The following is a 27,481-nucleotide window of genomic DNA, read 5'->3' as shown; positions in this document are numbered from 1 at the left end:
AAGGACCCTGAGGTATAAATCTTGACAAGATATAAAGGATCTCTTGGTGCTATCAACCAAGCCTGAATTGGATTAAAGATTAAGGAAGAGAAACCCCTACCAGTTAGGGAGAATTAAAATCCCTTGAGTAACTCTTTTAGGCTCTCTCTGGAAAGATTTCCCAACCCCTTAATTCCCCAGGAATTCAAACATTGGCCTGGGACAACAGAGGTGACAGTGGGGCATTTCCTGGTACTAAAAACTTAAACTCCACTCACGGCTATTCCCACACACACCGTCTTTACCTGTGACATCCCATTGGTGACAGCAGGTCTCAGCACAGACTTGTTTTGCCGACTAATACAAGGGCAGTTTGCTTTAATTCCCCACTTGCCCCGGGCAGCATGTACCATGTCTCCAATATTGTAAAGAGCTGGGAAAAAAGATAATGATCATAACAATTAACATCGGAATACTTGTATGTGCCAGATACCAGATACTGTGCTAAGGACCTTGCTATATACATCATCTCCCTCAATTCTTATTACATTTCAACGAGGTACTGTTTTTACTCTCAATTTCTGAAAATGAAACTGAGATGCAGTAAAGTTAGGGCATTTGCTAAAGTACATATAATTGGTTAGTGGAAATACTAAGACTTAAAATTCTGTGTACTCAACCACACTCTCTCCTTCCTCTAGTAAACATTAACAAAGTGTCCTCAGGAAAAACTCTCGGGGTAGATTCCTTAATGTTCAAGAGTATATTAAAATTTTGAATTGTATAATTAATATCTGTGTACTTTAAGTTATACTCTAAAAAAACAATCAAAGAAAATACATCAATAAAAACTTAACACAGAGACATTTAAGCAATGCTTGGACCAGGAGGCAGCCAGCATTCTACCACTGCTCTCAGAGAGTCCTTCTGCTTGGAAGCACTACAAAATAAAGCATCCATGGGGTGCCATTCTGAAGTGGAAGAGAATATAGGTAGTAGAATTACAAACTGACCATCTTCAATGCTCAGATGTTTACATGGAAGCCTGGGCACACTGACTTTTTTGGAAGAACCCCTGAAGTAGGCTGAGACTGTGACACAAACATGACTATCCATCCCAACTGTTAAGGTGCCTTTCCCATTGAGCCAAGAGGGTGGATTAGCTTCACCTGGATTTTTACAATCTTTAAATAAGAGGTCTTTCTGCAAGACTTGGGACTGGCTTTTTCCATTCTGATCCCACCAACCATAGGAATGTGAAATGGAATCTGGAAAGTGACCAACCCCTCTGACCAGAAAGGGGAGTGGAGTGTCCAGGGGCAGAATGCAATCTAAAACACAACTAAAGGTCCAGATTCTCAGAAAAGGCTGACATGGCTTTAAAAATAATCAGGTAGAGATAAACAATTGCATCAAATTTTGTGAAATGTGAGTTGTATCTCAATCAAAAAACTTTTTTCTAAATCTACAAAAGGAACTTCCTTACCTGTGCCAGGGATGATCTGTGTGGGCATGAGATTCTCTGGTTCATGGGACTGCCCCTTTGCACACTTCAGCCAGGAGAAAACCTCTTCGTCACCCATTTCCTCTGTCTCTGAAACAGAAAAGAAACGACCTCATTTATTTTATGAGGGTCACAAGATGTAGGCCTCTGTGAGTGCAAGTTTTGAACTAACCAAGGGACACAATTTTCCCTTGGGCCAAAGAAGGTAACTGCTAACTCTTAAAAAATCAGCCTTGCTCGGATGTGGCTCAAGCGATTGAGCTCCCACCTACCACATGGGAGGTCTGTGGTTCAGTTCCCCGTGTCTCCTAAAGAAGACAGCAAGCTGGTGTGACAGGCAGGCGTGGCAAGCTGACGCAACAAGAGACACAAGAGAAAAAACATAATCAAAGACACAACAAAGCAGGGAGTAGAGGTTCCCAGTCCCTCCTGAAGAAGATGAGCAATTCAGCGAGTTGATGTGACGGACAGGCACAGCAAAATGACGAACAAGATGACATAAGGAACACACGAAGAAAAAAACAATGAGAGAGATAACAAAAGCAGGGAATGGAGGTGGCTTAAGTGATTAGGCACTTTCCTCCCAAATCGGAGGTCTTGGGTCTTGGGTTCAGTTCCCAGTGCCTCCTAAAGAAACAAACTAAAAAGAAGACAAACAGACACAGCAAGTGTAAACAAGGGGGTGGGGAAAATTTAAAAAAAAAAAAAGCTTTGCTGGGGAGCAGATATAGCTCGAGCTATTGAGTGCCTGCTTCCCACATGGGAGGTCCCAGGTTTGATCCCTAGTGCCTCCTAAAAACAACAACAACAACAAAAAAAAACAAATCAGGGAAGCTGATGTGGCTCAGTGGTTGAGCGCCACCCTCCCACATACAAGGTCCCGGGATCAATTCCCAGCACCAAAAAAAAAAAAAAAAAAAAAAAAAATCAGCCTTCCTAAAAAATAATGTATTTCATAATAAATTCAATAATTTGAAGTGTGCACTTCAATGTTTCAACAATGTATATACAGTTGTGTAACTACTACCATGAAAATTGTAATGGTAATCCTTAACAAAGCTTTTCATGTGCTTCTCTGCTATTCACATCTTTTTTTTTTTTTATTAAAGATTTATTTATTTCTGTCTCCTTCCCCCCCGCCCCCCAGCTGTCTGCTCTGTGTCCATTCGCTGTGTGTTCTTCTGTGACTGCTTCTATCCTTATCAGCGGCACCGGGAATCTGTGTTTCTTTTTGTTGTGTCATCTTGTTATGTCAGCTCTCCGTGTGGGCAGCGCCATTCCTAGGCAGGCTGCACTTTCTTTTGCGCTGGGTGGCTCTCTTTATGGGGCGCACTCCTTGCACGTTGGGCTCCCCTATGTGGGGGACACCCATGTGGCACGGCACTCCTTGAGCGCATCAGCATTGTGCATGGGCCGGCTACATATGGGTCAAGGAGGCCCAGTGTTTGAACCGTAGACCTCCCATGTGGCAGACAGACGCCCTAACCATTGGGCCAAGTCCGCTTCCCTATTCATATCTTTCTGGTGAAGCACCTGTTAAAATCTTTTGCCTGCTTTATATTAGGGTTGTTTGCCTTGTTATTGAGTTTAAGAAGTCTTTTATATTATGGATACAAGTTCTTTAGCAAATATGTGATTAGCAAATAATTTTTCTGTCTGTGACCTGCCTTTTCATTTTCTCAACAGTATTTTCTTTTTTTTAAAAAAAATCTGGCTGTGGTGGCTTTTTTCCTCATCATTTTTGTAAACAAATAAATTTTTATTGATACATATTAATAAAGCACATATTCCATCCAAAGAGTACAATCAATGGTATTTGGTATAATCACATAGTTGTTCATTCATCACTTCAATCATTATTAAAGCATTTTCATTATTTCAATAATAATTATAAAATACAAAAACCAAAACTTCATCACCTCGCAATCTCTCTATGCTTCCCTTGCTGTACATAAGCTGCTATTTCTGTCTATTCTTATTTTTTCCCTCTCTTTCTTTTAAAACAGTTTTATTGAGATATTATATATTCATATACCATATGATATATCCAAAGTGTATAATCAATACTCAATGGCTTTGAGTATAATCACAATGTTGTGCATTCATCACCACAAAAAATTTAGAACAATTTCATTATTCCAAAAATAAAATACTTCACACCCCTTAGCAGTCACCTTTCAATACCTTTATCTTTCCCCAGCCCTATATAACCAATAATCTAATTCCATCTTTATACATTGATTTATGTTTATATTTTATATAAATGGAGTCATAAAATATGTAGTACTCTGTGCCTGGTTTCTTTCAATTAGTATGTTTTGTTTTATTTTGTCTGCTATTAGTACCGTGTAACATTAACATACATAACATTTTTTCAGTTTCAAAGAAAAACAGTCTTATATATGTACTATGACCCAAATTGATATTTCATGTGAGGTTACATTTTTCAGCCTTCCTTTTAGGAATATACATGACAGTCTTTCACTTTCAACCACTGTCATACTCATATAATAACAGTGCAATTTATAAGCATTATGTTGTGCTTTTATCTTTTCCATTCATTTCCAAAAATTAACACAATCTTTTTACCAATTCTGCACAAGTTAATCCTCAGCTTTCCATTCTCTAACCTCATTTTATTTTCTTTTAAGCCATATTCTAGTTATTAACTCCATGAGTTTACACAGTATATTTAGTTCATAGTAGCACAATCACATTGTATCTGTCCTTTTGTGTCTGGCTTGCTTCACTCGACATAATGTCCTCAAGGCTCATCCATATTGTGATATGCTTCATGACTTCATTTCTTCTTACAGCTGCATAATATTCCATAGTGTGTATACTCCAGTTTGTTAATCCATTCCTCGGTTGATGGGCACCTGGGTTATTTCCACCTTTGTGCAATCAAGAATAATGCTGCTATGAACATTGGTGTGCAGATGTCTGTCTGTGTTACTCTTCTCAGTTCTTCTGGGTCTATACCCAGTAGCAGTATTGCAGGGTCACATGGCAAATCTATATTCAACTTCTTTGGGAATTGCCAAACAGTCTTCTACAGTGGCTGTACCCTTCTGCTTTCCTACCAGAGGTGAGTAAGTATTCCTATCTCTCCACATCCTTTCCAGCACTATAGTTCTCTGAGTTTTTAATAGCGGCCACTCTGATAGGTGTGAAATATCTCACTGAAGCTTTGATTTGCATTTCCCTAACTGCTAGTGATGTTGAACATGTTTTTGTGTTTTTTCACCATTTGTATTTCTTCTTTGCACAAATGACTATTAAAATCTTGTGCCCATTTTTTAATAGGGTCCTTCATCTATTTATTGTTGAGTTGTAGCACCTCTTCATATATCATGAATATTAAACCCCTATCAGATATGTGATTTCCAAATATTTTCTCCCATTGAGTTGGCTGCGTCTTCACCCTTTTGACAAAGTCCTTTGAGGTGCAAAAGTGTTTAATTTTCAGGAGGTTCATTTATCTATTTTTTTCTTTTGTTGCTTGCACTTGGGTGTAAGGTCCAAGAAACCACCATAGATCACAGATCTTTAAGATGTTTCCCTCCATTTTATTCTAGTAGTTTTTTGTTTTTAATTTTATTTTAATTCTAAAAAAGCTTTAGATTACAGAAATGTTACATCAAAAATATAGGGATTCCCATATACCCCACACCCTTCCCCTCCCCCATTTATACCCAATAACAACATATTTCAATTATTTGATAAATTTGTTACAACTGATGAACACATATTGAAGCACTGCTATTAACCATGGTCTATAATTTACATTATAGTTTACACTTTGGACTGCACAATTTTATAGGTTTTGATAAAATGTATAAATGCCTTTTTCTATCATTGCAATTTCATGCAGAACAATTCCAATGTCCTAAAAATGACAAGTTATACCTATTCTTCCCTCTCCTTCCCCTCTGAACCTCTGGTGGCCACTGCCTTTATTTATTTTTAAAATAATTTTTATATTTTTAAAAGATACTTAGATTACATAAAAAAACATAACAGGTTCCCATATTCCCCACTCAGCACACCTTCCACTTTTCCCCATGTTAACAACTTCTTTCATTAGTGTGGTACATTCATTACAATTGATGAACACATTTGGAGCATTGCCACTAAGCATGGATTATAGTTTACATTGTAGTTTACACTCTCTTCCACTCAATTCTGTAGGTTATGGTAGGATACATAATGGCCTGTATCTGTTGTTGCAATGTCATTCAGGACAATTCTAAGTCCCCAAAACGCTACCGTATTACACTTCTTTTTCCCTTTCCCTGACTTCAGCACCTCCAGTGCCCACTGACTCTACATCAACGATATAATTTCTTCTTTTGCTACAATTACAATAAATCTATAACAGAATACCAGTAAATCCATTATAGTCCATATTTTATTCCCCAGTCTTGAGGATTCTGGGATGGTGATGCCCACTCCACTTCTAATTGAGAGGGGTTCTAGTAGTTTTATGGTCCTGGCTTTTATATTTTGGTCTTTTATCCATTTTGAGTTGATTCTTTTTTTTTTTTTTTTTTAAAGATTTATTTATTTATTTAATTTCCCCGCCTCCCCTGGTTGTCTGTTCTTGGTGTCTATTTGCTGCGTCTTGTTTCTTTGTCCGCTTCCGTTGTCGTCAGCGGCACGGGAAGTGTGGGCGGCGCCATTCCTGGGCAGGCTGCTCTTTCTTTTTCACGCTGGGCGGCTTTCCTCACGGGCGGGGGACACCCTTGCGTGGCACGGCTTGAGTTGATTCTTGTACAGGGAGTGAGATAAGGATCCTCTATTTATGTTTTTGGTTATGGATATCAAATTATGTCAACACCATTTGTTGAAGAGACTGTTTTGTTCTGTTAATATGGACTTCGTAGGTTTGTCGAAAACCATTTGGCTGTAGAGGTGAGGGTTTATTTCTGACTCTCAATTCCATTCCACTGATGGATGTGTCTAACTTTATGCCAGTACCATGCTAATTTCACCACTGTAGCTTTGTAATATGTTTCAAGGTCAGGTAGTAAGAGTTCTCTAACAACTTTCTTTTTTAAAATGCTTTTGGCTATTCGGGTGTACTTTCCGTTCCAAATGAATTTGTTAACTGCCTTTTCTATTTCTATAAAGTCGGCTGTTGGAATTTTGATAGGTATTGCTTTGAAGCTATAAATCAGTTTGGGTAGGACTGACGTCTTTATGATATTTAGTTTTCCAATCCATGGACACAAAATGTCTTTCCATTTGTTTAGGTCTTCATTGATTTCTTTCAGCATTATTTTATAGTTTTCTGAATATAGGTCCTGTACTTCTTTAGTTAAAGTGATTCCAAGGGGGAAATGGATTTGGCTCACTTGACCGAGCTCCTGCCTACCAAATGGGAGGTCCCTGTTTCAGTTCCCCGTACCTCTTAAAGAAGACAGTGAGCTGGTGCAATGGGCAGGCATATCAAGCTGACACAACAAGATGATGCAACATGAGACACAAGAAGAAAAAACATAATGAGACCCAATAAAGCAGGGAGCAGAGATTCCCAGTGCTTCCTAAAGAAGACAGTGAGCTGACTCAATGGCAGGTACAGCAAGCTGGCGCAACAAAATGACTCAACAAGAGACATGGGGAGGGAAAACATGAGACACACAACAAAGCTGAGAGTGGAGTGGCTAAAGGATTAAGTGCCTCCCTCCCACATCAGAGGTCCCAGATTCAGGTTCTAGTGCCTCTTAAACAAACAAGGAAGATGAACAGATACAGAAAGCGCAAACAAGGAGGTAATGGGGAGAAATAAATAAATAAAATAAACCTTAAAAAAAAAATTGAGGGAAGCGGATGCAGCTCAAGTGATAGAGCTCCCGCCTACCATATGGGAGGACCTGGGTTCAATCCCTGGGGCCTCTTGGTGAAAAAGAAGAAGAAAAAAGTGTGCCCGCATGGCGAGCCAGTGCCCGCACACAGCAAGATGATGACGCATCAAAAGAGAGACAAGGGGAGAGTCAAGGTGAAGCGCAGCAGAAACCAGGAACTGAGGTGGTGCAATTGACAGGGAACCTCTCTCCACATCAGGGGTTCCCAGGATCGAATCCCGGTGAATCCTAGAGGAGAGAAAATGAGAAGAGAACACGACACAGACAGCAAAAACAGCAGGGCAGGAGGAGGGAAGGGAAAAAGAAATAAATCTTAAAAAAAAAAAAAAAAATTATTCCAAGGTAGTCAAGTCTTTTTTTGCTATTGTAAATGGAATTTCCCCCCAATTTCCTCCCCAGATTGTTCAATACTAGTGTACAGAAACATTACTGATTTTCCATGTTGATCTTGTATCCTGCCACTTTGCTGAACTCATTACTAGGTCAAGTAGCTTTGTTGTAAACATTCCTGAATTTCCCAAATATAGGATCATGTCATCTGTGAATAGTGATAGTTTTACTTCCTTTTTTCCTATACGGATGCCTATTTCCTTTTCTAATTGCTAGCTAGAACATATGGCACGTTGTTGAGTAACAGTAGTGATAGTGGGCATCTTTGTCTTGTTTCCGATCTTGGAGGGAAAGCTTTCAACCTTTCTCCACTGAGGATGATGTTCGCTGTGGGATTTTCATATATGTCCTTCATCACATTGAGGAATTTTCCTTCTATTCCTATCTTTCAAAGGGTTTTTTTAATCAAGAAAGTCTGCTGGGTTTTGTCAAATGCCTTTTCTGCATTGATCAAAATGATCATGTTTTTTTTTTCTTGTTTCAATATGTTAATGTACTGTGCTATGTTAATTTATTTTCTTATGTTGAACCACCTTAGCATAACAGAAATAAACCACACTTGGTCGTAATATGAGTCTTTTAATATGCTTTTAGATTCTATTTGCAGGTATTTTGTTGAGAATATTTGCATCTATATTCACTAGAAATATATTTGGTGTGTAATTTTCTTTTCTTGTAGTATCTTTATCTGGTTTTGGTATCAGGGTAATGCTGGCTTCATAAAATATGTTGGGTAATTTTCCCTCCTCTTCAATTTTTTGGAAGAGTTTAAACAGGATTGATGTTAATTCTTCTCAAAATGCTTGGGAGAATTTCTTTGTGAGGTCATCTGGTCCTGGACTTTGCTTTGTTGTGAGATTTTTGATGACTGATTCAATCTCTTTAAATTGTTAAATCTTGTATTTCTTGTTGCGTCAATATAGGTTGTTTACGCATTTCTAGGAATTCGTTCATTTCATCTAGGCTGTCTAGGTTGCTGGTATACAGTTTCTCATAAGATCCTCTCAGTACTCTTTATTTCTGTGGGGTCAGTTGTAACCTACCCCTTTCATTTCTGATTTATTTGCATTTTCTTTTTTTCTTTGTTAGTCTAGTTAAGAGTCTGTCACTTTTATTGATCTCACAGCACCAGCTTTTGGTTTTGCTGATTTGCTCTATTTTTTTTTTCTCTCAATTTCATTTATTTCTGCTCTAATCATTTTTTTTCTGCTTGCTTTTTGTTCTTTTTCTAGTTTCTCCAATTGTTCAGTTAAATCTTTGATTTTGGCTTTCTTCTTTTTTAATATAGGTAATTTAGGGCTATGAATTTTCCTCACAGCACTGCTTTCGCTGTATCCCGTAAATTTTGGATAAGCTGTGTTCTTGTTTTCATTCGTATCAATGTATTTATCAGTTTCACTTACAATTTTTTCTCAAAGATTTATTTCTCCCCACTCCCTCATTGCTTGCATTTGCTGTGTATTTTGTTGTGTGCTGGTCGTCTTTTTAGGAGGCACCAGGAACCAAATCCGGTACCTCTGATGAGGGAGGGAGGCTCTGAATCACTTGAGCCACCTCTGCTTCCTGCTTTGTTGTGTCTCTCATTATGTTTTTCCTTATGTCTCTTCTTCTGTCAGCTTGTTGTGCCTGCCCATTGCACTAGCCATCTGGCTTGTCCTCTCCAGGAGGCACCAGGAACAGAACCTGGGACGTCCCATGTGGCAGGCAGGAGCCCAATTGTTTGAGCCACATCCTCCTCCCACAATTTCTTCTTTGACCTATTGATTGTTTAGGAATATGTTGTTTAGCCTCCACACGTTTGCCAATTTCCCCCTTTCTCATCTATTACTGATTTGCAGTTTCATTCTATTATGATTAAAAGTGCTTTATTTAATTTCAATCTTCTTTTATTTATTGAGATCTGCCTTGTGACCTAAAATGTGGTCTATCCTGGAGAATGATCCACAAGCACTTGAGAAGACCATATAACCCGCTGATTGGGATGTAACATTCTTTATATGCTTGGGTTTAACTTATCATATTGTCCATGTTCTCTTGTTTTCTTGTTGATCTTCTGTCTAGTTGTTTTATATAATGACGTGAATGGTATACTGAAGTCTCCAACTACTATTGCAGGGATGTCTATTTCTCCCTTTAGTTTTGCCAGAGTTCGCGTCATGTATTTTTGGGCACCCTGGTTAGGTGCATAGATATTTATGACTCTTATTCCTTCCTTGTGGACTGTCCCTTTTATTAATATATAATGGCCTCTTTAACCCTTATAAATTCTCCACATTTAAAGTCTGTTTTGTCCGATATTAGTATAGCTACCTCTGCTCCATTTTGGTTACTGTTTATGGGGAGTATCTTTTTCCAACCTTTTACTTGCATTCCTGGATCTAAGGTGAGTCTTTCATAGGGAGCATATGAGAGGCTCAAACTTCTTAATTCATTCTGTTGGCCTATATCTTTTGATTGGGGGATTTAATCCACTCACATTCAATATTACTGTAAATGCACTATTTATTTCCACCATTTTATTCTTTGGCTTTCATGTCATATAATATTTTCATGTGACTTTATACCCTTTTGGTTATCTTTTCTGCTATTCTTGCTTTCTATACTCTCCTCAAAGCCTTCTCTCCTTTTTCTTTCAGGCTATAAGGCTTCCTTTAATACTTTCCTGCAAAGGTGAATTCTTTTTTAATAAACTCTCTTTGTTTATTTATAAATCTTTTAAACTCATCTTCATATTGAAAGGACAATTTGGCCAGATAAAGAATCTCAGCTAGTAATTTTTCTTTCAGCATCCTAATTGTATCATATTACTGTCTTCTTACCTCCACGGTTTTTGACGAGAAATCCGAAGTATTACTGGGCATCCCTTGTGTGTGGTGGTTAACTTCTCCCTTACTGCTTTTAGAATTTTCTCATTATCTTTACCAGTGACATTCTGAGCAGTATGTGTCCTCTTCAGATTAATATGTCTGGGGTATGCTGTGCTTCCTGGACATGTAAATTCATATCTTTCACGAAAGTTGGGAAATTTTCAGCCATTATTTCCTCAAATACCCTCTCTGCCCCTTTTCCCTTCTCTTCTCCTTTTGGAACTCACATGACATGTGTATGTTGTTGCACTTCATGTTATTCAACTCACTGACTCTGCTCAAATTTTTCTATTCTTTGATCTCTCTTCTCTCTTCAGTTTCATCTGTTCTGTATTCTGTATCACTTATTCTTTCTTCTATCATTTCTATTCTGGTGTTGTATGCATCTACTTGTTTTTTGATCTCACTATCATGTTTTTTATTCCCATGATCTGTTATTTTTCTATTCAGGTTTTCAAATTCTTCTTTGTGCTCACTTCTTGTTGTCTTCCTGTTGTTATCTCTTTAGCCATATTGTCTTTTTCTTTTTTTAAAGATTTATTTTTTATTTATTTCTCCCCCACCCCAGTTGTCTGCTCTCTGTGTCCTTTCGCCGTGTGTTCTTCTGTGACCACTTCTATCCTTATCAGCGGCACCGGGAATCTGTGTTTCTTTTTGTCATCTTGTTGTGTCAGCTCTCCAGTGTGCGGCACCATTCTTGGGCAGGCTGCACTTTCTTCTGCGCTGGGTGGCTCTCCTTACAGGGCGCACCGGGCACCGGGCACCGGGAATCTGTGTTTCTTTTTGTCATCTTGTTGTGTCAGCTCTCCAGTGTGCGGCACCATTCTTGGGCAGGCTGCACTTTCTTCTGCGCTGGGTGGCTCTCCTTACAGGGCGCACTCCTTGTGCGCTGGGCTCCCCTACATGGGGGACACCTCTGCGTGGCACAGCACTCCTTGTGTGCATCAGCACTGCACATGGGCCAGCTCCACACAGGCCAAGGCCAAGGCAGGCCGGGGTTTGAACCATGGACCTCCCATGTGGTAGGTGGATGCCCTATCTATTGGGCCAAGTCCGCTTCCCCATATTGTCTTTCAACTCATTAATTTGATTTTGGAAATCTGTATGAATCTTGTTGATTAGTTGTCTCAAATCCTATGTCTCACCTGGGGCTTTGATATATTCCTTTGTTTGGGTCATTTCTTTCATTTTCATAGTACAGCGTGTAATTCTTTGCTGATATCTAGGCATCTCATTATGATGGTGAGTTTACCACAACGCTCAATTTCTCTCTCTTTTGTAGATTTAGTAGCGGAAGATTGTGTTACTGCCCTTATCTGCTTTTTTTTTTAAAGGATGCAACAAGGATTGAACCAGAGACTTTGTATTTGTATAGTAGGCACTCAACCACTGAGCTATCCACTCCTATTATCTGATTCTTGATTCAATCTGTTCTAGGTCTTTAGGATTGTCCCTGTTAGTTGCTCAAATCCGGGCCCTGGACTAAGTAATGAGTTGCAGATCTGCTTCTAAGGGCCTTGTGGAGGGTAGCTGTAAAAGATGAAAAAAGCCGAAGTTTTTTTACTTTTAATTCCCTTAAATGTGCTTCCTTGTTCAGCCAGCAGGTGGCGATCTTCAGCAGTCTTCTAAGTTCAATGCCTAGTCAGAGAGAAGATCCTGCCTGGAGGCTAAAAGCCTTACAAATCAATCAGACAGGTCTCTAACATTTGCTGGCTGCTCCATTTTCCTGGGTAGGAAATAATTCCACTCCCCTCTGCATAATCAGAACCAGCCCGGGTCAGTAGCGAGGGTGTCTTGAAACGGTTGGATCTCTTTAGCCCTGTGCTGGTTTCCAGGGCAAAAAACCGTGCTGCCCTTCCCAGTCTGGAAGTGCTTGTGGGACAAAGCAGACCAACTTTGTGGGTCAAAAGCTGAATCAGCCTTAGGCTGTGTCCCTGTCTCTTCTTTTTCCTGGGGAGGAGGATCCCTGCAGCCCCCTGCTTTGTCTGTGGAGGCTGGAGAATTCAAAGCTCGTTGTTCACAGGGTGGAGGAGGGGCCCTGGTAGCAGCAGATGCAGTTTTTACTCACTGTCTTAACATTGAGGTTCTTTTCCTGTGCCCCTCTCTCTTTGGGGCAGTGTCCACACTTACCCTGGTGTCCAACACCCTAGAATTCTTTTCCAGGACACTTCTGCCTACCTATTATTTTCTGGGAAAAGAGAGTATTCTCTGTCTTTCTCATCTGCCATCTTCCCGGAAGTCATTAACAGGACCTTTTTAAGAATAAAAGTTTAACTTTTTTTTTTTTTTAGGTTACTGGGGCCATGGACTGAAACTGAAACTCAAGCACTGAGCTACACCAGCTCCCGAGTTGGTTTTTTCGTTTGTTTGTTTTTGTTTTCAGGGTTACCTGGGATTGAATCCAGGACCTAGTACATGGGAAGCAGGCTCTCAGCCACTTGAGTTACATCCGCTCCCCAAAAGTTTTTACTGTTATGACATTAATTTGTTGCTTTTCTTTTCTCCCTTTTTTCTTTTAAAGATTAATTTATTTATTTCCCATCCCCCTCATTTTTTTTTGCGCTTGCTATGTCTGTTCACTATCTGCTTGGCTTCCTTTTAGGAACCAAACCCAGGACCTCTCATGTGGGAGGGAGGTGCCTAATCACTTGAGTCACTTCTGCTCCTGCTTTGTTGGGTCTCTCATTGTTTTCCTCCTTGTGTGTCTCTTTGTTGCGTCATCTTGTTGTGTCAGTTCGCTGATCTAGCCTATCCATCAGCTCGCAGTCTTGTCTTCTTAAGGAGGCACTGGGAACTGAACCTGGGACCTCCCATGTGGTAGGTGGGAGCTCAATCGCTTGAGCCACATCTGCTTCCCTCTTTTGCCTTTTGTATCCTATCTAAGAAATACAGGCCTAACGCAAGGATGCAAAACTTTTCTCCTATATATTTTCTGGAAATTTTATAGTTTTAGCTCTTATGTTAAGGATCATGATCCATTTATACTTAATTTTTCTATACAGTGTTAGGTAAAGATATAAGTTCGTGTTTTTTTTTCTTTGAATATATATATACAATTGTTTCAACTATTTGTTGAAAGGACTAGCTCTTCCCCATTGAATTATCTTGGCACCTTTGTCAAAAGTTAATTATGTATACCTCTTCTTTACACAATTTTAAGAAATACAACTGAATTATAATAACTTCAGTGCATACATCTTGTACATATTTGCTAAATTTCTAAGCATCCCATGTGTTTTTATGCTACTGAAAATGACATTAATTTTAAATTTTAAATTTGTAATTGTTTATTGCCAGTATGTAGATGTACAATTGATTTTTTTTTTAAGGGGAGGGCGCAAATGCAGGCCCCCACTACCACAAATTATGCAGTTGAGTTTCCTGCATTTGGGGAAATGGCAGGGGTCAGCACATCCAGAGTGCAGTGAATAAGCCACCGTCCTAGGAAAACCACCTTTGTAATCATGGTATCCCCCCTGCCTGGTAAGTATACAATAGATTTTTGTATGCTGACTTTGTTTCCTGCAACCTTGCTAAACTTATTTATGAGTACCAGTAGTTTTTATGTAGCTTTCTCAGGATCTGCTACATAGATGACCATGTTATATGCGAATAAAGACCTCTGTATACCTTTTATTTCCTTGTCTTGCTTCTTTCTCTCTCTTTTTTATTTTGAGCTACTGGGGCCAGGGATTGAATCCAGTACCTCATATGTGGGAAGCTGGTACTCAACCACTGAGCCACATTGGCTCACCTGAGTTGGTTTGTTTCATTTGTGTTTGCTGTTTGTTTTCAGGAGGCACGACGGACCAAAACTGGGACCTCCCATGTGGGAAGCAGGTATTCAACTGCTTGAGCCACATCTGCTCCCATTGCTTTTCTTTTGCCATTTACTTCTTCATATCAAATAGAAACTCCAGTAAAATGTTGAATAGAGATTGTAAAGATAGACTTTACTTGCTTTGTCTCTGATATTAGGGGGAAAGATAAAGTCTTTCACATTAAGTATGGCATTCCTATCTATACCTAATTAAGTATACTTTAACCTTTATTTTTATCTCCTGAAGACCTTTTTCAGATATTCTCCCCCATAACTGTACTCCCCACCCCAAGAAACTTTAATACCATAAATATACTCTACATATGGTTATGTGTTGTGACAATTTGGAAGGGCACAAACCATCACATCTTAGATTTTTTCCCCCACCGAGAACAAATTTTCACCCCACTGAGAATACATGACCTAGTTTGCCGAGAATTTGACAAATGATTTTTCTGTATTTCTTAAGAAATCATACAGTTCTTTTTGGCCTATTAATATGGTGGATTGCAATTACTGATTTTCAAATGTTAAAACAACCTTCCATTTATGGGATAAACACCACTTGATCATGATGTATTGCCCATTTTAAGTATTGGTGGATTTAAATTTGTTTAAATTTTATTAAAGATTTTTTGATCTGTGTTTCTGAGGAATAGGGGTCTATGGCTTTATTTTATTCTTGTAATGTTTTCATCTAATTTTGTTAACATTGTAATGCCAACTTCATATAATACGTTTTAAAAAATAAGAGCAGTTACAGGTTTACAGGAAAATCATGCAGAAAACAGTTCCCTAGAGCCCTCCCTCATACACAGTTTTCTCTATAATAAACATTTTGCATTAATGTGGTATGTTTGTTACAAATGATGAAACATTATTATTATTATACTATTAACTATAGCCCATAGTTTATATTAGGATTCTATGTGTTTTGGTTTTATCTTCTTCCCTTTTTATGGTAAGTTATACATAACCTAAAATTTCCCATTTTATCCACTTTCAAATATACAATTCAGTGGAGTTGATTACAGTCACAAAATTGTGCTTCCATCACCATCCTTAATTGCCAACACTTTTCCATTGCCCCAAACAGAAACTGTGTTAACAACTGTACATTAACTCCCAATTCTTAGTTCCTGATTCTATGGATTTGCATATTCTGCTTATTTCACGTAAGAGTGATTGTACAATATTTGTCCTTTCGTATCTGGTTTACTTCACTCAACATTATGTCTTCCAGGTTCATGCATGTTATAGCATGCGAAAGAATGCAACCTTTTTTTTTTCGGTAGTTCCAGGAATTGAACCTAGGATCTCGTACATGCAAAGCAAGCACTCAACCAGAGCTACACCCACTCCCCTGAAATCCATTCCTTTTTACAGCTGAATAATATTTCATCATATGTATAAAAACCACATTTTGTTTATCCATTCATCTTCTGATGGACACTTGGGTTGCTTCCACCTTTTGGTAGTTGTGAATAATGCTGCTATGGACATCAGTGTGCAAATACATGTTCAGGTACCTGCTTTCAATTCTTTGTGGAATATACATAAAAGTGGGATTGCTATGCTATATGGCAAATCTAAACCTAACATTCTGAGTAACTGCCAAATCATTTTCCACAAGGGATACACCATTTTAAAAATCCACCAACAATGTAGAAAGGTTTCTATTCTTTCACATGCTCTCCAACACTTGATATTTTTCCATTTTCAAAATACTAGACATTTTAGTATGTGTGAAATGATATGTTTGTGGTTTTGATTTGATTTACATTTCCCTATTGGCTAATGATGTTAGGCATCTTTTCATATGCCTCTTGACCATTTGTATATCTTCTTGAGAAATGTACATTCAAGTCTTCCCCCCACTTTTTAACTGGGTTGCTTGTCTTTTTGTTGTTGAGTAGTAGGAATTCTTTATATACATACATATATTTTCTATTTTAAAGATTTATTTATCTATTTATTTCTCCTATCCCCCTCATTGTTTTTGCACTTGCTGTCTGCTCTCTCTGTCCATTTCTGTGGTTCTGTTTCTGTCTGTCTTCTCTTTAGGTGGCAATGGGAACCAAATCCCAGGACATTCCAGAGTGGGAGAGAGGTGCTCAATCTGTTATGCCATCCCTGCTCCCTGGTCTGCTGTGCCTCTCCTCTGTGTTTCTTTTTGTTGCACCATCTTGCCGTGCCAGCTTTCTGTGTGGGTCAGCACTGTGTGTGTGCTAGCTCTCTGCCTGGGCCAGCTTGCCACCCGGGCCAGCTTGCCACCCAGGCCAGCTTGCCTTCACCAGGAGACTAGGAATTGAACCCTGGACCTCCCCATGTGGTAGATGGGAGCCCAATTGCTTGAGTCACATCCACTTCCACTTTATATATTCTTGATATTAAACCATTACCAGACATATGGTTTCCCAATGTTTTCTCTTATTTTCAAGGTGGCCTTTTTACTTACTGATAAAGTGCTTTGATGCACAAGTACTTTCCCTAACAGAAGGTCCTCAAGATGGTTCCCTATGTTTTCTTGTAGGAGTTTTAAAGTATTCACTCTTATACTTGGGTTTTTGTTCAATTTTACGTTAATTTTTACATATGGTGTGAGGTAGGAGTCCATCTTCATTCATTTGCATATGGCTATACAATTCTCCCGCCACCATGTGTTAAACAGACTATTCTTTCCTCCATGAATGGATTTGGCACCCTTATCAAAAGTCAGGGGAGGGGAGCCGATGTGGCTCAGTGGTTTGAGTGCCGGCTTCCCACATACAAGGTCCCGGGTTCAATCCCCAGCCCTGGTACTTCAAAAAAAAAAAAAGCAGCATTTTGGAAGCAAATGGGACTCAAGCAACTGGGCTCCCGTCTACCATACGAGAGGTCCACGGTTTGATTCCCAGGGTCTCCTGGTGAAGGCAAGTTGGCCTGCAGAATAAGCTGGCCCTAGGGGAGAGCTGGTCTACATGGAGTGCTGGCCCACATGGCAAGCTGGCCTGAGTGGAGAGCTGGTGCAGCAAGATGACACAACAAAAAGAGACAAAGAGGAGAGGCAATACGAGATGCAGCAGACCAGGGAGCTGAGGTGGTGTAAGAGATTGGACACCTCTCTCCTGCCCTGGAAGGTCCCCGAATCAGTTCCCAGTAACGCCTAAAGAGAAGACAAGCAAAGATGCGCACACAGTGAATGGACACAGAGCAGACAACAGTGGAGGTGGATAAATAATAAGTAAATAAATAAATAAACCAGGGGAATGGAGGTGGCTCAAGCAGTCAAGTGCCTGCTTCTCACGTGGGGATTGCCAGGTTCCGTTTCTGGTGCCTCAAAAAAAAAAACAAAGATAAACAACAAGCAAACAAACAAAAAAATCAACTCCGGAGGTGATGTGGCTCTGTGGTTGAGTGCTTGCTTCCCATTTATGAGGTCCCAGATTCAATCCCCAGCCTTGGTAACTCAAAAGAAAAAAAAATTCAGTTGGCCACAGATAGGAGGGTTTATTCCTAGACTCTAAATTTGATTCTACTGGTTAATAGAATCAGTGCCATGTTGTGCCAGTGCCATGCTGTTTTCATTACTGCACCTTCGTAGTAAGTTTTGAAATCAGGAAGTCTAAGTCCTCCAACTTTGTTCTTCTTTTTCAAGATCGATTTGGCTATATGAATTTGATGATTCGCGTTTCCATTTCTGCAGAGAAGGCTGTTCAAATTTTTATTGGGATTGCATTAAATCTGTAAACTGTGTTAGGTAGAATTGATATATCAATGATATTTAGTCTTCCAATCTATGAATACCAACTGTCTTTCCATTTTTTTTTTTTTAAAGATTTATTTTATTTATCCCCCACCCCCACCCCTTGTTTGCTCTCTGTGTCCATTTGCTGTGTGTTCTTCTGCATCCGCTTGCATTATCTGGAGGCACTGGGAAACTGCGTCTCTTTTTTTGTTGTGTGATCTTGCTGCGTCAGTTCTCCATGTGTGCAGTACCAGTCCTGTGTGGGCTGCACTTTTTCACACACGGTGCACTCCTTGCACATGGGGCACCCCTACACAGGGATGCCCCTGTGTGGTGCGGCACTCCTTGTGTGCAGCAGCACTGTGTGTGGGCCAGCTTACTACACGGCTCAGGAGGCCCTGGGGATCAAACCCTGGACCCTCCATATTTTAGATGGACACTCTAACAGTTGAGCCAAGTCTGCTTCCCTATTTAGTTTTTCTTTAATCTCTTTCAACAATTTTTTTTTTTACAGTAAACTTTATTTCAATTACAAAAAATAAGACAGACAAAAGGCAGTATTACTTAAAGGTCCTGAGACACAATGGAATAAAGAGGTTTGTCATTTTTGATCCAGCCACGTGACAGAAAGAAGGCTCAAACAGCTAAAGTCTTGGAGGGAGATCAACCATTTTGCCTGATAGTTTATAGCTGACTTTGGGAAGAGAGCTGAGGCTGATATAGGAAGCCCTGAGAGACAAGTCCTATGCCTGGAGAGAAAGAACTTCATGAAGGCACGAAGCCTCAAGAGGCCAGGCCCACAACCCTCAAGAGGAAGAGGAAGTTCAGAGGGAAAGGCACAGCCCAGTCAGAGATTGGCAACCACCTTGCTTCAACACGTGGCAACTGACTTTGATGAGAAGCCTTTTAACTGTAAGCTTTTACCCCAAATAAATACCCTTTACAAAAGCCAACAGATTTCAGGTACTTTGCATTAGTAGCCCTTTGTCGACTAATACAGGGGGTATTGGATTTTTTCCTATTGAAGTAAGGAAAACATTCTAAAATTTATTGAGGCAATGATAGCACAACTCTGTGATGAAACCAAGAGCCACTGATTGTACACTTAAAAAAAAAATCTGGTTAAATCATTGTCTTTTTGGTGTGTCACTTCACAATGGGGGGGGTGGGCGGGGCTGCGCCTCTGGGCACCTTTTTTTTTTTTCACCAGGAGGTCCACAGCCACTTCCCTGACTGTACATTTTTGATGAGTATATAAGGCATAGGATTATACAAAACAGTGAACCAGGTGGTGGGTGATGGACTATGCTAATAGTACAAATATGAGAATGTCCTCTCATGAGCTATAACAAATGTACAATACTAATACATGGTGCTAATAATAGGGTGGTTTATGGAAAAAATACACTAAATGTAAGCTATGGACCATAATTAGCAATTATATTTTGATGATTTCTTTCATAATTTGTAATTAATGTTATATAAAATGCCAGGTATTGGTGGTGGAGCGATATATGGGAATTCTTTATGTTACGCATGATAGTTTTTTAAGCTCATGAGTCCCTAATAAAAATGAAATATGTAAAAAAGTAAACAAAAAAAAACAAACAAAAAATTCTGTCCAGGCACATTTATTTTTATTTAATTGTAAAAACAAAGGCAAGTGTTTCTTAAAAAGAAAAAAGAAAAAAAAAAACACAATAAATATTTTAAAAGATAACTATTTTTCCAGTATTCAGAAACATAAATAAATGAATAGATTGGTTATATGACATAACCAATGTCATCTTGTTAATGAAGATAATGAAGAAAAAAAAAGCTTCACCATATTCATATCTCATAAAACTAAATCCCATATTCTTTTCTTTACCTTTAACATTTATATAGTACCTTCTTTGCCTTTGATACAAAAATATTAAGTTATATTAGTTGCATTTTTCCTACACATCACCAAATTCTTAACACCTTGTAATAGAAAGACATTCTTGTATTTATGATTGTATTAGTCAGCCAAAGGGGTGCTGATGCAAAATACCAGAAATTGGTTGGTTTTTATAAAGGGTATGTATTTGGGGTAGGAGCTTAACAGATACCAGGCCATAAAGCATAAGTTACTTCCCTCACCAAAGTCTATTTGCACAAGTTGGAGCAAGATGGCTGTGGATGTATGTGAGGGTTCAGGCTTCCTGGGTTCTTCCCTTTCAGGGTCTTGCTTCTCTTTGGGTTCAGGGTTCTTCTCTTCCTGCAGTTCCTCTGTGAGCTTACTTCCTGGGGCTCTAGCTTAAGGCGTCAGCATCAAACTCCAACATCAAAAACCTTCCAACTCTGTCCTTTGCCATGCCTTTTACCTGTGAGTTCCTACCCACCAAGGGGTGGGGACTGAACACCCTACTGGCACAAGAGGTTTAACTGATTCCTTAATCAAGTAAACCTCTGAATCCAATATAATCTAATATGCCCAGAGGAAAAGATCAGTTCACAAACATAATCCAATATTTCTTTTTGGAATTCATCAATAATATCAGACTGTTACAATGATTAACCAGAATCCTCATCTATCACCAAAACCGTGATATACATCCCCAGATTAACTGCTAGCTGTCTTTCAATTAACATTAACTTCCCTAAACAACCCTTTCAGCCAGTCACATTTATAAATCAATAGTGTTAATTATACTCACTATAATGTGCTACAAGCAACTTGCCTAGTGTTTTTTTATTTTTTAAGGAGGTACCAGGGATTGAGCCCAGGACCTCACATATGGGAAGCAGGCACTCAACCACCGGAATACATCTGCTCTCCAATGAGTTGCGTTTTTTTTGTTTTGTTTTTATGAGGTGCCTGAGTTTGAACCCAGGACCTCATAAATGGGAAGCAGGTGTTCAACCACTTGAACTACATCCACTCCCCCCCCAGTGGTTTGATTTCATGGCTCTTCTTCGATTTTTGGTTCAACTTATTCTAAGTCTTAAAATAGCACAGCTTAAATGATCAAAACAGGGCCAGGGATCCACTAATGGGGTGCGGTCCAGATCTAAGGGGCCTGAGACACAAGATACTCTGGCTAGAGATTCAAAGCAATCTACTGCCCAAACTCACTGAAAAGAAACAACTCTCTGCCCTCCACTGCACGCTCCCTCTCCCCAGGCAGGAAGACCCCTGCTACCCTCTCAGTGAGCTGCAGTGAGCTGAGCGTGGGTTTTACTGAGGCTGCTTCCTTGAGGGAGAGGGGATTGTGTGTCATTCCTCGTTGCAGGGGTAACTCATGGTTTTTGTTTCAGGGTCATCTCTGTTCCTCTTTGTTGGGAGATTTTTGCCTACTGATTAATCTCTCTACTTGCTACCAGTCTGTTGAGACTATCTCTTTCTTGTGTTAGTGTAGGTGGTTTGTGTGTTTCTAAGAATCTGTCCATCCCATCTAAATTATCTAATTTATTGGCATATAATTGTTCATAGTATCCTCTTATAATCCTATTTATTTTTGTGGGGTTGGTGGTAATATCCTCCCTTTCATTTCTGATTTTAGTTATTTGGGGCTTCTTTTTTGTCAGCCTACCATAAAGCTCTGTCGATTTTACTGATCTTTTCAAAGAACTTACTTTTGATTTGAGTCTTTTTTTTTTAAATTCTCTATTTCATTTAACTCTACTCTAATCTTTGCTATTTCCTTCTTTCTGCTCAATTTCGGTTTAGTTTGCTCTTCTTTTTCTATTTCCTCCAAGTTATGAGGTTAGGTCTCTGATTTGAGACGTTTTCTTCTTTATTAATGTAAGCATTTAGAGGTATAAATTTCCCTCTATGAGTTGCATCCTCTATAGTATATTGTTTTTGTTTTCATTCATCCCAAGATAATTCCTGATTTCCTCAGGATTTCTTCTTTGACACATTGATTAAGAGTATGTTGTTTAACTTTCATGTTTGTGGACTTTCCAGTTCTTCCTGTTATTGATTTCTAGCTTCATTCCACTGTGGTCAGAAAAGAAGCTTTATATAATTTCAATCTTAAATTTATTGAGACTTGTTCTGTGACCTAATCTGCTCTCTCTTCGAGAGCAATGTGTTGAAGTCTCCAACTATTATTGTTGGGGTTTCTGACTTCAGCTTTGTCAATGTTGCCTCCTGTATTTTGGACACTATGGTGACGTGCATAAATATTTACGACCGTTATTTTTCCTTGGTGGACTGACTCTTTTATTAATACATAGTATTTTTCTTTGTCTCTTGTAAGTACTTAAAGTCTATTTTATGCACTATGTATAGCCACCCTAGCTGTTTTGGTTACTATTTGCATGGAATATTTTTTTTCCATCTTACCATTTTCAACCTATTTGTGTCTATGGATATAAGGTGACTCTCTTGGAAAGTATATTTGGATTTGGCTTTTTTATCCATTCTGCTAATCTGTGTCTTTTGATATGGAGAGTTTGATCCATTTACATTCAATGTAAATACTGATAAGTCAAAACTTACTTCAGCCATTTTGTTCATTCTTATGCCTCTTTCCCTCTTTTCCTTTACTGTAGCCTTCTTTTGTGTATAATTGATCTTTTGTGACATAACTGGTTGATCCTTTCTCATTTCTGATCCTATATATATACACACATATATAAAATACTTTCTTTGTGGTTACCTTGGGGTTTGTATTAATCACTAAGTCTATAACCTACTAGTTCAAAATGGTTACCAATTTAACTTCACAGTCTCTGCTCCTATACCAATTTCCCCTCTTTATGTTGTTTTTGCCACACATTATCTCTTTATTTCTTCATACTGCTCTAAGCTGCTATCTCCTGTCCTTTCAACATAAAGAACTACCTTTAGCATTTCTTGTAGAGCAGGTTTCTTGGTGACAAACTCAGTTTTTGTTTATTCATTAATGTCTTAAATTTTCCCTCATTTTTGAAGGACAGTTTCTTTCAGTACCTTAAATATGGTATATCACTGCCTTTTTGTCTCCATTGTCTTTTGTAAGAAACCAGTACCTAATCTTATTGAGGATGCCTTGTATGTGATGAAATCACTTTTTTCTTGCTGCTTTCAGAATTCTCTCTTTAGCTTTGTCATTCAACATTTTGATAAGCATATGCTTAGAGTAGGTGTCTTAAGGTTTTGCCTGTTTGGAGTTCATTATATTTCTTGGATGTAAATATTCATGTCTTTCATTGGATTTGGGAAATTTTTGGCCATTAAGTTCCTTGACTATACATATATTCAGAATTCTGAATTTTATTAGATAATATATCTAAAATACAATATTTATTAAGTTAATATATTATTTGAATGGAAATATACTCTGTATCAAAACTCTAACTACTTTTACAGATACTTCATTTACATTTCTAATTCAAGTCAGTAAATTAACAACACCATTTTTTTTTAGGAGGTACTGAGGATTGAACCCAGGAACTCATATATGGGAAGCAGGCACTCAACCACTGAGCTACATCTGCTTCCCATCATTCATATTTAAGATCACATTGCCTGATACAAATGTGTTAAGATTTAAAAAATATGACATATAGAATAATAAACATTTATACTCTCTGATTTATATTACATGGAATCATGACTCTTTTACCTGATTTACCTTACACAGTTTTACTTCACAATATGGATTTTCTCTCAACTAATCTTCTTTCCTATGTTTTTAAAATAGCATTTTGGTGAACAATTGGGAGTAATTATCACCCTACATGCTCTGAACAAAGCCAACGTACTTTATTCCTATTCATATAGTACATTCTGTTACAGAAAAGTTACTACCATGAACAATGCATCAGTAATAGTAAATTCTGTCAAGCATGACAGTCTAGTACTTTACATTTATTAATAATCATATCAGGTGAGAAATAAATAGTCTAAAAACCAGACGCAAAGCAGTCAGGGTCCAAATCACCAAGGTGGATCTGTGCTTAACTAAAGGGAAATACTTGAACAATATTTGGACACTGACCATGGGACCTATCTAACTAAAAGGAAACACCCAAAGATTCACTATTTGGATATTGAATCTGGGATTCCCTTATGTGAAGAAAGCTTTGATTTGCCTACTCTTTAGAGGCTGAGCAGAGTGCCAGTTGTCCACCATTGAATCTTCAGGTTCACCCACCCAAGTGAAGTTTGCAAAATTTCAATTATCTGCTTTCTGCTCACACTGATGGGTTTTCTTAGCACATCCAGGCCACCCATTTCAGAAGGGCAGGAGCTGGTCAGTAAGCCTGTAGGTCCAGTATCTAAGCTCTTGAAAAGGAGGTCATGAGGATCAAAGTTAATGAATTCAGTGCTTTTACCCTTTGTTTTAATGGAATCCAGCATATCAGTGACTTTCTGAAGGCCTGGTTTAGCACTGCCAACCTTCAAAAAAACAAACAAACAAAAAAAACCCCAAAACAGCCAGTCCATCAAGTTGTTGCACAGCTTTTCCAAAATGCCTATATTTGGTGTTCCAATGAACCAAATGAAGGTATGCAGCATATTTCTTCTTATATACAGAATGCTCAGAATCTTGCTTATCATATAAACCCCAGTGATAATGAAACCAAATCAATCTCTAAGTGCCAGTGAAGGGTCCTCCTTTCAGCACTGCTTTGTTCTGGGAATCATCAAACTCCATGCTGAAAGAGTGACCACTGTTGAGATCCTTCCAAGAAGTCACTTCCTCATAGCAAATGCACAGAGGCTGCTGGGCAATGTTATGCTTGGCTGCTTTGGTATCAATATCAATAGGGGACTGGCACTCTCTCTTGGCAATGGGGAGTTCTCGTGCCAGTGCTCAGGTCTGTTGTACTTGCCATAATCCAGGTGATAAAATATGGCTGCACCAGTGGTGGGAACAGAGTGGGAGTTGGTACTGGGCTTATGGTAGCTGCTCAGTTGCCTGCATACTGGTCTCCTAGAATATTTTTTCTGCCCCCTTTTCCTTCTCTTTTGCTGGGACTCCCACTATGTGTATGTTAGTATGGTTCATGTCATCCCACATGTCCCTTACACTCTGCTCCCATTTTCCCCCCCATTCTTTTCACTATCTGCTCTTCAAATGATAGGATTTCAATTGTCCTGTCTTCTAGTTCGCTGCTTCTTCTGCTTGTTCAAACTTGCTATTGTATGCCTCTAGTGTATTTTTAATCTTCATTATAGTGTTTCTCATCCCCATAAGTTCTGTTATGTTCCTTTTAAAACTTTCTAATTCTTTTGTTGGTTCAAACACAGTCTTCTTGGCAACTGTTAGTTCTATATCTCTATTTTCCTTTAGCTCATTGAAGTGATTTAGAGTTCTGATTGAATAACTTTGATTAGTTGTTCCAATATCTTTGCTCCCTGTTATTTTAATTTATTCCCTTGAATGGACCATGGCTTCCTGTTTAAATGTGTGACTTGTTAAGTTTTATTGATATACGGGCATTTGATTATTTTGATGTGCTAAACTCTGGAAGTCAGATTCTCCCTATAGACTAAGATTTTAGTGTAGAGGGTCTGTGTGATAAGGCTCTTATTTAACACTTGGTCCAGTTTACACTGAACCTTTAAAACAGCTCATGGTTAAACGTTTGGTCTTTCTCAAATATTTCTGCACCTGCTTCCTACTCAAAGCATCTGCTGTAACTTTCAAGATTGCCCTAGTTTGTGTGATTGCTTCCCCTCCATGATAGGATTTCCTTTCCTCTCCTCTTTTCCTCCTCTAAAGTCCTGGGCTGTTTTCTTTGCTTTTATACAAATTTCCATCCCCAGCAACTATGATTTGCTCTACTCCTCTCCTGTGCTCTGGGCTGCCCTTTTACTCCAGCTTTCCGGCCTGAGTTCACAATGCCATAAAGAATTTCAGTTTCCCCTTTCTGCCTCCAGTAATGTTCATGTTAAGGGACCTGACACTCAAAGCCAGATGGGGTCAATGTTCAAAGACACCTAATGTTTTTGTTTAGGTATACCAGCAATTAAGAGTCCACAATGGGCATATGCAAAGCTTGCCAAAAGTTTCACCATGGGTTGCTCTAGTTTCTGGGGCACTGCTTTTTAAATCTGCTTGTGCAAAGAATGCTAGGGCCCTTAGGTCCCTGTGCCTGAATGTGCATAGGACTCCAAACTGCTGCTGTGGGTCTCAATCTGTGCATCTGAGCAAAGGGAAAGGGTTTGGACTGGCAAGGCAGTCCACCTTGCCACTGCCTTCCTACTTTTTTTAGGTTGTCTTTTTTTTCCCCCCAAATGAATTCAGAATTTGTAGTCATTCTTGATCTTCCTCCAGAGTTCCAAGAGAGTTGAATCCGCCTTTTATTTAGATGTCCCTAAGGGGATATGTCCCCGGGGATGTCTTACATCTTGTCTTGATATAAAATGAGTTTCTGAAAGATTTTATAGAATTGGTATAATTTCCTCTTTAAATGATTGGTGTAACTTATCAGTAAGCCATCTGGGCCTGAAATTTTCTTGGCTGCAAGGATTTTTAATCTACAAATTTGGCTTCTTTAAAAGATACATCAGGTTTATTTATTTTCTTTTCTTTTTTTTTTTCCGGCATATGAAACTTTATTACTACTGCTTGCTCTGCATCATCAAAATTTATGATCTTGGTCTTTCCTTCCTGCCTTTATATAAAGCCAAAAGAGAGACACTGACTACTTTGACAACCTTAAAGGGGACACCAGGACTGTCACCAACAGCATGACCTTTGCGACCAAATCCAGCAACCAGAACTTCATCGTTTTCCTCAATGAAATTCAAGCAACCATCATTGGGTACGAAGGCTGTGATTTTCTTCCCATTCTTGATCAGCTGGACCCTGACACACTTCCTTATGGCAGAATTTGGCTGTTTGGCTTCAATCCCTACTTTTTCCAACACAATTCCCTTTGCATGGGAAGCGCCTCCAAAAGGGCTGGCCTTCAGTGCTGTGCCCAGATGGCTTTCTTGTACTGTTGATCATGCCACTTCTGGTCCCGTCGGTGGCTACGTTGTTTTCTGACTGTACGAAGACCTCGACACTTACCCATCTTGTCAGAACTGCGAGACCGAGTGAAATAGAGAATCCGCGCAGGAAAGAACCCTATCTATATCTTCTTGAGGGAACTCTGATGGTTGTGTCTTTCAAGGAATTTGTCCATTATATCTAATTGTTCAAATTTATTGGCCTATGGTTATTTATAATATTACCTTTTTATCGTTTTAATGTTTGAATGAGCTGCAGTGAGTTCCTCTCATTCCTGATATTGGTAAATTGTACCTTCTGTTTTTCTTTTTCCTGATTTTTTCACACCAAAACTTATGTTTGAAACATTTCTTTTTAGTGCTATAACGTCTCTCTCTAAGCACTGTTTAGTTGCATACCACAAATG

The 27,481-nt window shown here is 38.9% G+C and overlaps 1 protein-coding gene, 1 non-coding gene and 1 pseudogene across 6 annotated transcripts in view; all 3 read right to left on the bottom strand.

Moving 5' to 3' along the window:
• Window positions 1–27,481, bottom strand: part of KDM3B (lysine demethylase 3B) — a 95,295-nt gene that overhangs the window by 13,634 nt on the left and 54,180 nt on the right. For all 5 annotated transcript variants that reach the window (XM_071210140.1, XM_071210143.1, XM_058279296.2 and 2 more), the window contains 2 exons: window positions 1,466–1,573; window positions 285–412 (listed from right to left, as the gene is read on the bottom strand). In XM_071210140.1, the coding sequence (XP_071066241.1) occupies window positions 285–412; window positions 1,466–1,573 (236 nt within the window). The remainder of the gene's footprint in view (window positions 1–284; window positions 413–1,465; window positions 1,574–27,481) is intronic.
• On the bottom strand, window positions 13,934–14,098 carry LOC111766208 (U1 spliceosomal RNA). Its single transcript, XR_002798309.1, has one exon. It is a non-coding gene; the product is annotated as a U1 spliceosomal RNA (small nuclear RNA).
• Window positions 24,053–26,848, bottom strand: LOC139439854 (carbonic anhydrase 2 pseudogene; annotated as a pseudogene).

This window comes from Dasypus novemcinctus, chromosome 2 (assembly GCF_030445035.2).
Source record: "Dasypus novemcinctus isolate mDasNov1 chromosome 2, mDasNov1.1.hap2, whole genome shotgun sequence".
NCBI classification, from domain to species: Eukaryota; Metazoa; Chordata; class Mammalia; order Cingulata; family Dasypodidae; genus Dasypus; species Dasypus novemcinctus.
The sequence above is the reverse complement of the archived record's forward strand: the minus strand, read 5'-3'. Positions and strand labels throughout refer to the sequence as shown.